At 32.5% G+C, this 12,798-nt stretch overlaps 2 protein-coding genes across 2 annotated transcripts in view; one reads left to right on the plus strand and one right to left on the minus strand.

Moving 5' to 3' along the window:
• Positions 1-11,372, minus strand: part of LOC130451347 (uncharacterized) — a 36,021-nt gene extending 24,649 nt beyond the window's left edge. Inside the window, exons 1-6 of the mRNA XM_056790315.1 lie at positions 11,122-11,372; positions 6,725-6,925; positions 4,475-4,660; positions 2,216-2,574; positions 1,369-1,437; positions 787-958 (exon numbers count right to left, since the gene is read on the minus strand). Coding sequence (XP_056646293.1) covers positions 787-958; positions 1,369-1,437; positions 2,216-2,574; positions 4,475-4,660; positions 6,725-6,925; positions 11,122-11,287 — 1,153 coding nt within the window. The 5' untranslated portion in view covers positions 11,288-11,372. The remainder of the gene's footprint in view (positions 1-786; positions 959-1,368; positions 1,438-2,215; positions 2,575-4,474; positions 4,661-6,724; positions 6,926-11,121) is intronic.
• The window catches only part of LOC130452456 (ly6/PLAUR domain-containing protein 6B-like), a 307,885-nt gene that overhangs the window by 28,720 nt on the left and 266,367 nt on the right, over positions 1-12,798 (plus strand). The window lies entirely within an intron of this gene.

Below are 12,798 nucleotides of genomic sequence, written 5' to 3' on the forward strand. Positions count from 1 at the left end.
AAGAAATGGTTAACAACAAAGCGCTTCAAGGATGAAAAGTACGTGTCACGTTAAAATCGTAGACATTCATACAGATTTTAGAAAATGTTGAAATCTACACGAGAAATGAACTGAAATAAGGCTTTTGTATAGCATTAAATAAACCACAGAGATGAAAATACTAGATAGACGAAAAAGAAAGCAAAAATTCCATGAAATATATTCATTCCAATTTGTAACTCTATCCATTTCATTCCATATTCCACAGCTCGACTTCTAGGTGGATACTGCCGATGTCGACCAATCCAGAGTATAGATAACAACTTCTACTACTAAATTTGTATCATCCTAACTACGTGTGCAGGTGCATTATCAAGACTGTTATTAGCTTTCCCACTGATATAAACGGTGGAACCGATCCTATTTTAATATAATTGAAGCTATAGTTTTGTAAATGCGCAGGTTACTCGTTTCTTCTACGACTATGCATTATACTCTCTTGGCTGCTTCTAATGGCTCCAATCAAATTGTTTCCAAAGCAGTCATGGTTTCGATTATCAATTCTCAGACGTGATATTTCTAATATATTTTCATAGTTATAGCAAAAAGAATAGGAATTCTTTAATTGAAAGCAATTTTAGAAAAATATAGTTTGTTGTTCTATAGTAAACCGTAAATCCACAGTGACGTTATTCCTAAAGAAGTTTTGCCACTCACAGCAAACCAATACTTCTCTAAATAAAAAAAAAGATATGCTCTTATTAATCAGTTTTCTCAAATTCATTTTCTTTACAATATAAATCTTACCCCATTTAATATCTTCTGGTGCCATTCGACCAAGCAGTGGTACAGACGGATACAATCTCAACGTTTCCTTTATCACCAGTTCCAAATACTTCATATTCTGAAGATGTTTCATAGTGACTTCAACATTTTTGAAATCACCAAATATCTGTCGTTGTTCTTCGATAGCTTTTACCTAAAATATGAAGATTTTGTTCTTGTCTTGTTATACAGTAGAAGTTTGTAAAAGAATTAGTTTTATATTTTACTGAAATTCTAAAGTATCGAATCACGTTGAAACGCTTGCAAAAGAAGAAGAAGGTGATTTAATTTGATCATTGTCAGTCCATGTGTTCTGCGAAGTTTTACTACCATTATTTTACTATTTGCTATTACTTGTTAAGGTATTATAAATATAAAATCATTAATACAATTCGATTTTAAAATCGCTGTTAATATAGAATAACTCCTACGAATTAATTTTCATTACAAAGTCGAAAATGCTTGCATCTAAAATCGAAAATATGAAACTCTCAATTGCGATACTTTTTATATCTTAAAACTTCGCAATATTATGAAACGAACTACATATATTAAAGTGCTCACCTGAGCAATGGGATTATTCGCCAAACAATACAATGCAAAGGAAATCGCAGCAGAAGTTGTGTCATGACCCTGCAATTTAAAAAAAATCAGAAGTTTCTAAATATATTTATATTTTACGGATGAATCTTCCATCTCGCGACCAGTGGTTGATTTTCTAACTATATAGTCTCGAAAGATCAGACCTACTTTTTTAGTCTTTTTGAAATCATTTTGTTATTGCGTGTACCTTTGTCAGTGCGAAAGGGAACCTGATCCATATATTTAGTGAATATCGTTTCCTTCCATCCCTATATACTTTATACGATAGAGCTACATCTTCTGTATATAAAAATTATAATAATATGAAAAAACTTGAAACTGTCTCTAAAAGTCCATTAAAATAGAACCTGAGCTATTGGGTTGAGAATAATACATTTATTGAGCTGAAAAAAGAAAAGGAGCTTCTATGAGAAATATAAGTAAATATTATTGGAGATGCAATAAGAAGTCATAACAATCAATCAATCAATTGTATTTTTGTTCTTGCTTATAAAAATACTCTACGAATTCGTGAATGTGAAATTTGGGAAATTGAAATAGGTCAATGGGGAGGATTGATTATAAACAGCAAAGCTTTCCGCTGGCACGAATCAATTTTGGAAGAAAAAATCGAACTAGCTCAGGATTACTCCAAAAATTTACAAAAACGTTGAACGTGTGAGGAAACTTGTAAAATAATATTATCGTTTAAGAATAGAGTGAAATTATCTACTGCCCCGGTGTATATTGTCTACTTAACATGTTTGTTTTTACAGCATGAAAGCCTTGATAAATCAATACCATCACTATTGTCATATGAATTACATACCTCGAACATAAATGTATCAACTTCCTCTCTAATATCTTGATCACTGAGTGGTTGACCGTCAATTGTACTGTTTATTAACAGATCTAAAAATGCGTATTTTCTCTTCACAGCCGAATCTTCTAGTCTATTTTCAGCTTCATTCAATTGAATTCTACGGTTCGTTATCACTGCATCAGTGTGAGAATGTAATTTTTTCAAGGTAATCATTTCCTTGTAATGGGTAAGTGTAAAAATATGTAAAATTTTGGGTAGGCCTGAGAAATTCTTTGCTGTAATCAACTTGCATATTTTTTTAACATTTTTGACATATTCCGAATCGCCATCCATCAGTGCGTTAACCTTAATACCCATTGTAGCCTCTGAAATATTTTTATTGATTGATATGTAGGTTACTTACAAATAAATTTACTATCAAATATTTCAATTTTTTTTCTTTCTTAGACCTTTTTATGTTTTTTTATTCTATGTTTCTTTTGATTTAAAATAAAAACCTATTTCGGTCTTTATCGAATTATTTCGATAAAGACCAAAATAATCTCTGTCAAAAGAGACTTAAAGTCAAGATTATTTATCAAGAAAAACTTAAATTCATAAATTTCATATACACGCAAGCAGGCCTTCAACTTCGAATATGTTGACCACAAGATGGATAATTATTTATCTTTACTCAGAACTTCAAAATATACAAGCATAATATTTTCGGTGATTGTGTCTTCATTGTTGTTGACATAATCCAAATTTCTGATTTTTTGGAATTATGTAGGCCTCGTCTGGTACTTCAGGTGTGCAATGAAAGTATTTTCAAAGAAAATTTTGGATTATTTTATATTTGACGTGTCAGCAAATAGGAATTTGACATTTCCAATTCTTCATATAGTTTGTTTATCAGTGATATCCAATTATAGTTACAACAATTTTCCTAGTTTGATTTTCAAGCAACCTTTTAATTTAAAATGGAACATAGACAAAATAGTGTCTTATAAAACATGTATAATGAATATTTTATGCATTCTAGTAGAAAAGTTAGCTCTGGAACAAAAGTAATGTCATGACTGATAGGGTGTACTGCCATCTGTGATTGACATAACTGCACCGAGCTCACACGCACATCTGCATTGTTTTGTACGACTGATCTTCTTGCATGACTCTAGATTTGATTATTCGACACTCGAAATTGATCCCTTCAGGTCTTACTGGCATTGCTGACTGTATATGTAACATAAATAAATCCATTTAAAATACTTACTTGTAAAAAACAGTGACTTAATATTGTACTCATTTGTTTATTATTTGACTCTTCCACAATAATTGAACACGTATATTTATTAAGCACATACACGTTTCTGTTTTGGATTAAAACTATTTTTAAAAAATGTTAAGTACAATATATACAGGTTCGATAATGGCCATTGTTAGCGGGGGCTTATAGAACGTTTTTATTTACATGAGAGTGAAAACTGACTTTCCAGTTATTAATAGATAATTATAGCACTTGAACTTAATGATAAATTTACGATGAGAGTAAAATTAACATATAACGTAAAACAGTCACAGCTACGATCGATACAAAAAGGAAATTGAAATTGTAAATTAGAATTTATCGTACTATAATTATTATACTCGATTGCGATCAAATTCTGCGGAAAATCATCAAGAATGAATGACTGCTGATAGTTCTGGTTAATATTTCAGTCAAACCATAGATCACTTACCCATCAATTCAGTAAGTTTTGGGCAATGTCAAGTTCCATCCAAGTTAACCTAGCGATAAATGGAAAGAGCTAGAGCTCTCTACATTCTACATAAATGTGTTTGGGTTTATATTCATCAAAGTTTGGGAAATTTCCTAACCTAATTCACCATTTTATTCTAAACTAATTTCATGTTTCCCTTCACTAAAACTTAAAGCTATTGGTTAAATTCACGCAGTTACATTTTAGGATGCGTTGTATCACTGTATTCTTATTTTGTGAAGTAGACATATTGAAATCTAGTTCAAACTTTCACTTTTTACTGCTTAAAAAATGTATATGGACATTTTTTCATAAAAGTTGCGCCAACATGTATTTTCAAATAAACTCAAGCTATCAGACTTCTTATGGTGCTTCACGATTTGTTAGCTGACGTAAAACATAGTTTGAAATGTTTTGGCCAAAATTTACTGAACAATTTCTGTTACTTGTCGTTGTCATATATATTTTTATAATGTTATCGTTCAAGTTTTAATTAATGGTCAATTTATAAAAGCTTGTTACTTACCACAAATGATATCCAATGTGTACAAAGAAGTTAATGGGTATATATCAAATGTCTCTTCTCCTATATGCTCCTCAAGTTTTTTAATAAAATTATCACCAACAATTTCAAAAACGTTAACGAAATCATCGAGAATAGAGAAATGGAAAGCTGGAGTTAACATACGCCTTCTGCTTCTCCACTTTGATCCTAAGTTACAAATTATATACGAAAATAAAATTTACTTTTTTGGACTTAAATTATAAAATGAGATTGGTGTACTGTGCGGATATATGTACTCTAAAATAGGCACATACAATTTTGAGTCTAATTTCAATACTTAAAACAAAAGAATGGGTATACTATAAGATGAATTTCCAGAATTCTTCTCAAATATTCACACTTATCATCTGTTTGTAATGATAAAATGACCAAATCCTCTACCAGACGGATAGATCGACTGAAATTTCCTAGAATATACTATAATTCGAAAACATATTCCACCGTTCACCGAAGGAGAGAACAACTAATTTCCTTGATAATGCCGCGATTAATATTGGCATTCCTAATGTTGCGTAATTGCGAGGAGAGACGCGTAACTTATTGGCAAGTTTCTATGTTGTTGCATTGCATCAGAGTGGTTAAACACTCTTTCATTTTCTAATCCGAACTGAAGACAATAAGTGCTATTTCTGCTATTTGTTTCGAGTGGTTACTATATTCATACCATATTTTACTATTATATGTTGATTACACTTTCGTTATCTGGCCCCTCGATTTTTTCTACTCCTTCTGAATTGCGGACATTCCTCTATACGGTTCACGATGGAAGTGGGGGAAGGGGAAGGCTCATTTCTACCATTTCTTGACGTCATCAAGCTTCTTTTTTATATTGAAGGTATGACGAACCTCGCGGTATTTCTATAATCCCAACAGAAACTCTCTCACATAATTAGATTTGTCAAAGAAGAAATTCTCAATAAACACATAGAGTTTATGAAACCCCTTGCTGAGATTACCCTGGTCCATATATATGCCAAACAAATCGACATATTCCCGTTATACCGTTATCTGTTACAAATTCCGTAATTTTCTTTAATACCTTTGCCCAATATCGCGTTCATATTGGACATAGAATCGGTTTCAATAGAACTAAAACCATGTAATCTGTAATTTGCGTCCAATCGCAAAGGACTAAGGGTAGTTGTTCAATATTCCTGTTACATTATACGGGGGTGAAATTAGCAGCCCATACTTAATTTCATATCAAAAGTTTTTTTCAAGTTTTTTGGAATAAAATTATTACTTAAAGTCTTTGTTTTATTTGAAAATATTTTTTATTTTGAAATTTTTTCCCAACAGCAATAGCTACAGAGAAAAAATTTAACACCATATTTTATATTTTTTTTGATAAATTTATTGGAAATAGTGAAAATTGTGAAATGTAATATGACTCATGATAAATTTTCGAAATAATTATCTCTATCCAAAATACATGAACGTAACCTAAGTGTCATGGATTGCACGACATGTTCAAAGATTTGAGGTTATAAATTATGATGTTTATTTTGTTTCTCTGCAGCTATTGGTTTTGTAGAGAAATTTAAGAATAAAAAATATTTTTAAAGTTCTTTTTTTTCAAAGATAAAGTACTTCACAACACGTTAAATTTTTAATCTACATTTTTATTAAACTTTTCTTAGAGACAGCTGGTCTATCACTTTTGTAACGTAATATGATTCATAAAATACGATTAGTTTGGAAACTATCGATTTCAGTTGACCATACTGCATTGTTGATAGTTGATATTTCAACAGTAATGTGAGAACGTCAAAAAGAATATATTCCTGTTATCCCAAATTCGAAGAAGTTTTATTAAAGAACAAAAATTTTCACGCATAATTTTTCATATAAATTTTGATGTTGATTAAGTTCTTATTTTTTAAAAGTAATTTGTACTTTACAAGACGTTATATTTATAATTTTTATTGAATTATTTGGGACAACCGGTAGATAACTTCTATTTTATCATTTCACGGAATGTTTATTGGATTTATATAATGGAAATTCAATGCTTAAATTGAAATATGAGACATAACATCTGAATAGAGTGGAAAGTTGTTTGTTGAAAATAAAAACTCAATTTTGGTCCTTCATCTTCTAAGGGTGATATCTCGGAAAAGGGTAGGCTTAGAAAATTTTGTTATAGAAAAGACTCATCTTAATTTTACATATACGTATATAAATATTTTCAGTTAAGATGAATTAACTCACCTCCACTGGTTAGGAGACCTGTCCCTAACCAATTTAATAGGTTATCATAAATATAAATCTTATCCACTACTTTCGTGGAACCAAGTATAAACTCGAATAACTTCGCATCGGAGGTCACGAGCAGACAATTTAAAGGACCGTCGAATGCTAAAAACGTAGATCCATATGTATCCGTAAACTTCTGGAATAAATTCAAATATTCTGAAAAAGACGAATAAAGATGAAAAATATGAGCATTTACGATTAGCTTAGTCTCTGAATGATGAACTAAAATTCATTCAATGAATACAGTATAATACTTCAAAGTTCATAGTTACATTGTTGGCTGCCAAGGGGACGTTGAGCACATAGACATTCAGATACGCCCGTCGTGCCCTACTTGATGATATCAAAGATCGATGTCCTTTGAGAAGCCGCTCAGGCGCTTTGGCTTGAACCCAAGCTGTGAAGGTGTGAAGATGGCGTCTTAGATGGCAGTGTCCTGATCACTAGTCGGATTTTACACCTGTTTAGTTGGTTTTCGCTTGCCTCATGCCAGGTGTGACCCAGGAGTGACCCGGCATCAAAACGAGACGGATCTTGCAGCTATCACTCACCAGATTATGTAAGACTCTCGTGCACTCTAGCGTTTGCCTAGAACGCATCTTTTCAGCCGTTAAGGCAGCTCTACTGCCTGAACAGATTGAGATTACTATGTACATTTCTCCTGGAGCCGTCTGTGTAGCAGGTGACTACATTATTCAGTATACCAGGACTGGAGTCACCATCCCACTGCTCCCGATTATTGATGCGCCTCTAAACCCTTAATATTAATGATCGCAGGCATTATTTGGTCGCTGCCCATCGAAATGATTGGGCATTCACTTTTGTCTTACGTCTAGATTCTAGATAGAAGGCCACAATTGTATCGTTCCCAAGGGTGAGAGGCCCAGTAGGACTTCAAGGGCCCTAGCTGGGGCCGTATGCATGAAACCTGTGATAGTGAGACACGCGAGGCACTGGAAACTGTTCAGTCGCACTCTTGTCTTCGCTTTCTTCGTACAGAGCCACCACAAGATGTACCCGTATGTGAGAATATAGTACAATAACGAAGTAATACGTCTACAGAAACATAAACATGCATAAACAAAATATTGCGTTACCATAGCAACGAACAATAACTTATTAGAAGTGTCAGTGTAAAGTTTGACGTCCAAAAAAGTGAACCAGAGTTACGCAATAAATTTAAAGAGGAAAGATGTCCACCGATGATGCAGTTTATGACATGATTTTATCAAAACGTCGAATTGAGCTAAAAAAGATATCTGAAGTACTACATATTTCATATGAACGCGTTCGTCATATAGTTCACGTCAATTTTACATGAGAAACATTGCTTCAGTTTCTTGGGATTGCCATGTAGTAATCATGTTTGATTTTTTGGATAAGGATAACTGGAGATTACTATTCGACATTACTGACTACTCTACGGGAAAAAATTGAAGAGAAAAGACGCGGAAAGCTATCCAAATGTGTTTTGTTTTTGCAGAACAACGCCCCTGCACACAAATCTCATGTTATCGTACAAAAAATTAGTGATTTAGGGTTTGAATTATTAGAACACCCCCCTTATTCACCAGATTTGACTCCGTCCGACTATCATCTCTTTCCTCGAGTGAAAAAAAGTTTGAAAGGTCGTAATTTTCTTCCAACGAGGAGGTGATAAAAGCTGTGGCGGTATATGGTTTGCAGAGCAAGAAGAAGAACAGGTTCGCTGTAATAAATTTTATTTGGGTTCTATAGTAGGCTAAGAATTTCTCAATTTATCCTCGTACAGTAAAAACATGTCAATTTTTCAAGTTTCGTGCAATTTGCAGTGTGTTTTTCGAGTCGTCTAGTTAGAGAAACAAGACAATAAAGCTTACTCAACTTCGCGGGATAATTAAATTTAAGTTTTTTTGTGTTTTTTCACTTGCCAAATACAAATATGAATATTTTTTCTATAAAAAATGTCTCTGAATTATTATAAATAATTGAATTATTTAAACAGTTATAAAATTGTACACTGGTGAGCAAAGGACTAAATACCACGTCTATGAGTAAAAAAATTGTTAGGAACCTACTTTTCCCCCTAATGTGGTAAGACTAAGTATGTTCAACTATGATCAACTCAAAATAATGACGAATCAAAATATGAGTTAGCTACTGCTAATGAGCAACAACCTGAATACACTCCAAAAATAATTCCAGTGGGAAAACCTCTTCAACAGAAATTTCATATTCTTTCCTTGACTACTAAACTATAGAGGAATAGGACCTTTGCCCATTTTTGAACTATTCTAAACGAGGAAAATTTGCTCTGGTACTTTTGAAATCAGTTAATATATAAGGATTGGAAGGAATGGATTCATTATTGGTTTATAAATCCTGCCTTACATTAAAACAATCGTTATTTAATCCTCAAGATAAAATACCAGATTCGGAAAAGAAAGGTATTTAAGAAAATAAGCTGTAATGATTGGGAAAAAATTTAAGTGGGACAGACAAAGACAGATATTTGCAATTTGGACAAAGGGCTATTGCTTATAGCGAACTCTATAGTTTGTTAGTTAGGGAAGGATTGAAATTTTCCTTTGGTGAGGTTATTCTACTGGAAGAATCAGTACAAGAGGAAGTTTATTGGTGAGGGAATTTAGTATAGAATAGTTGAGTCGAGTTAATAGGTTTTAGTTTACGTTGTGTCTCTGAAGACGATAACTAAGAAATTCCTTGTGGCAAAAACTCCCCTGCAAGAAGTTAGTTAGTATATTGAGTCAAAAAAGATTGAGCATAGGACACATTTCATTTAATCAAATATCATAACATAACATTGTAACAGATTCCACCAAAATGGGATACATGTATACGGGTCAAGAGCCAAATAATCCAACATTCCAAGCTGAAGTTGTAGCTATTGGAAGCTGTGCACAATAGAATTTGGATAATAACTACTGGAAAGGAGTTAAAGCAATACTCTTCAATAGTCAAGCAACTAGATAATTGATTAACCGACAAATAAAATATAGCCTAGGCTGATCATACTGAATACACTGCATACAACATCACCACATCGACACTCACGATTACACTGTCTGACGCGCGTTTCGATAACTAATTTATCGTCTTCAGATACAAAGGTAAACTGAAATCTAATGTCTTGACTTACCTGTTTTATACTAAATTTTCCCACCAATAAATCTTCTCCCGCAAAAATTAATTCCAGTGGGAAAACCTCCTTGGCGGGAATCTTCACATTGATTCCTTGACTACTAAACTATAGAGTGGGCTATAAGAAATTGGCCCTTTGTCCCTATTTAAACTACTTTTACATCTGCCAACGTGATCAACAATACCTGATTTTCCGGTCTGTCCATATTTCAAATGAGCTATGTGCTCTTTGAATCGGATAATAACGGATCTCTTAGTCTGTCCGATATACTTTCCGTCACAATCACCACAGCTAATTTCAAATATACAACTCTTTTCCAAATTTGGTATTTCATCCTATGAATTACCAACAATTGTTGGGTTTATAAACCAATTCAAAATCCTTTTATTCCTGTTTATACAAAAGGATTGAAAGGAAAATTTAGCTGTGGTGATTGCGACGGAAAGTATTATCCGGTTTAAAGAGCACATAGCTCATTTAAAATATGGACGGATCGGAAAATCAGGTATTCCCGATCACTCTGCCAATCACAATTATGACATAAGTATTAATAATGTTAAATTGTTAAAAATGTATGCAATAATGAATTGTTGGATGAATTTGAAAGCATTGAAATTGTTAAATGGAAGAGTAACTTAAATAGGGACAAATAGTCAATTCCTTACAACCCACTTTATAGTTTAGTAGTCAATTCAATGAATGAATGATTCCAGCCAAGAAGGTTTTCCTGCTGGAGAAGGTTTATTGGTGGAAAAATTTAGTAGAAAACAGGTAAGTCAAGTTATTAGATTTTAGTTTACCCTCAGTTTCTGAATAACTTGGTTATCGAAACGCGCGTCAGACAGTGTAATTGTGATGGTGTAAATAGTAAATTCAGTGTGAACATTGACAACGGTTCCAGAAATTCCAACCCACTAAGTTGATCAGGAAAAGTTTAGAAACAATAAGTGAACTAAAAAAATATACATGGGAAAAGAAAAGCAGAGAATTTAGTTGAAATAGAGGCACATTCACCTCATAGGAGCGTTCTGATTCCTAGAGAGAACCACTTTATTTAAGATTTGAAGAAAATAGAAGAAAAAAGTGTGTTAATAAAATGAATTTCGGATGAATTAATCAGTTGATTTGTATTATTCATGCTGGAGAATGGAATAAACATTTTATACTTGTCTATAAAAAAATTTAAAATAATTATAACAAAAATACTTGCCGTAAGTAGGCCTTATGAAGTACAACATATTTCCAAAAATAGGATTAGGTGGTGGTCCAAGGAAGTTTTTAAAATTCTTTTTCTGTTGTTTCACAAGCTTTTTGTGGGAGATAATTAAAAATAAAAATGCTAATAATATAACGAGAACTATCAATAGGAATAACATGATAACGACCACTTTTTAAAAACGTTAATTGGGTTATAATGAATTTCTGTTTACTGAAATTTTCATTTTAAACTGAAATCAACTTGTTTGTTACCGATTAATCTGAGGTCATAAATATTTATTAATTAAAGATGATGGCAAAATATAATCAATAATAATGAAAAATTTATGTGTTTCCCATTGAACATCTATGTATAGAGTGGGAAATTCTCACCACATTAAAACATTGTGCAGTGTAAATAGTATAGAGAGACCTCTATAAATGGAAAATACCATGGCGAGCCATACCATGAAATTGGGCCTTTAGAAATGATAGTGATACCGTTGTATCACTAGTGTAGCAGTTCTGTGAATTATTCGAGCTAAATTTTATCAAATAATACTACAGATTTCCGATAGTACTTTGAATTCTCAGCATCGAGTAAAGCAATTTATCGTGCTCGATTGAACCAAAGTAAATTTTCAAGACCTGGTATTACGATGTACAAAGATAATGATAATCAGTCGTATATGTTAGTTATATGGAGGTATATACAAGAGGTGCAAAAGTTGCTAGTTTAAGTAACAAAAAAAGAAATAATTCACTTGTTTTTTAAAAAGCAGCACAAATGGAATGGAATAGAAGCTATAATCAAATATATATAATATATAAAGATATTGAACCTTTGAGTTGGCATTTTTTTAAATAGTATGATTGAAATTTGAAGAAATTGCAGAAATTTTCCTCTGTGAATAAGAGACCTCTTAATAACAAGTTGTTTTGAAAATCAATTTGCTGCCGTTGGTAACATAATTTTGATCTCCACTTATTCACATTATTCCCTTCCGAAGAGTGGCTTAACTTCCAGTCAGATATAATGGTCCAAGATGAATGAATGGCCCTCACATTAACCTGAGATATTGCCTTCAAATGTTTTCTAATGGAGGCATCAAAATAGGCACATAATATCGTCGCTAAAGGACTCTCTAGATGATGGAAGTATGTAAAGTTCCTCATGACGTATAAAGTAAATTCTCGGTTTTCGTTTGAAAAGTACAAACAGAATTTTAAAATCTAGCTAGTGTTTAAACACCAAGGAAACAACTATATTAATTAGATATCAATCAATTCCCATTTCCATTAGGGACTTCAGAAATTGTGTTTTCTCTTTCTAAAGGGTTGATCTATTCAAATTGTTAGCTGGAAAATGCCCTTCTTAGAAATTAGTGTGAATGGACTTTCCATATTTTTGAATTAACGTGGTACGTTCTCAAACTGACACCCTGTTTGGCACCGGGTCGCTTGTTGTTTGGAAACGGGTCACTTGTATTCCTAGAACACACAATAGAAGGACAAATGAAATAGGCTTACATCATTATCTTTCGTTTTTTCATTCACTGTATATTTATTTTATTGACTTATCAATTTTGCTACGGTTGAAAAACAAATGATAAAAGATTGGTATATTTCACCATATTTTGATAACACCCGCATTTTGTTGTTGTCTTCTTAGACTCAAGGTAATCTGAAA

Source organism: Diorhabda sublineata, chromosome 1, assembly GCF_026230105.1.
Source record: "Diorhabda sublineata isolate icDioSubl1.1 chromosome 1, icDioSubl1.1, whole genome shotgun sequence".
Taxonomy (NCBI): domain Eukaryota; kingdom Metazoa; phylum Arthropoda; class Insecta; order Coleoptera; family Chrysomelidae; genus Diorhabda; species Diorhabda sublineata.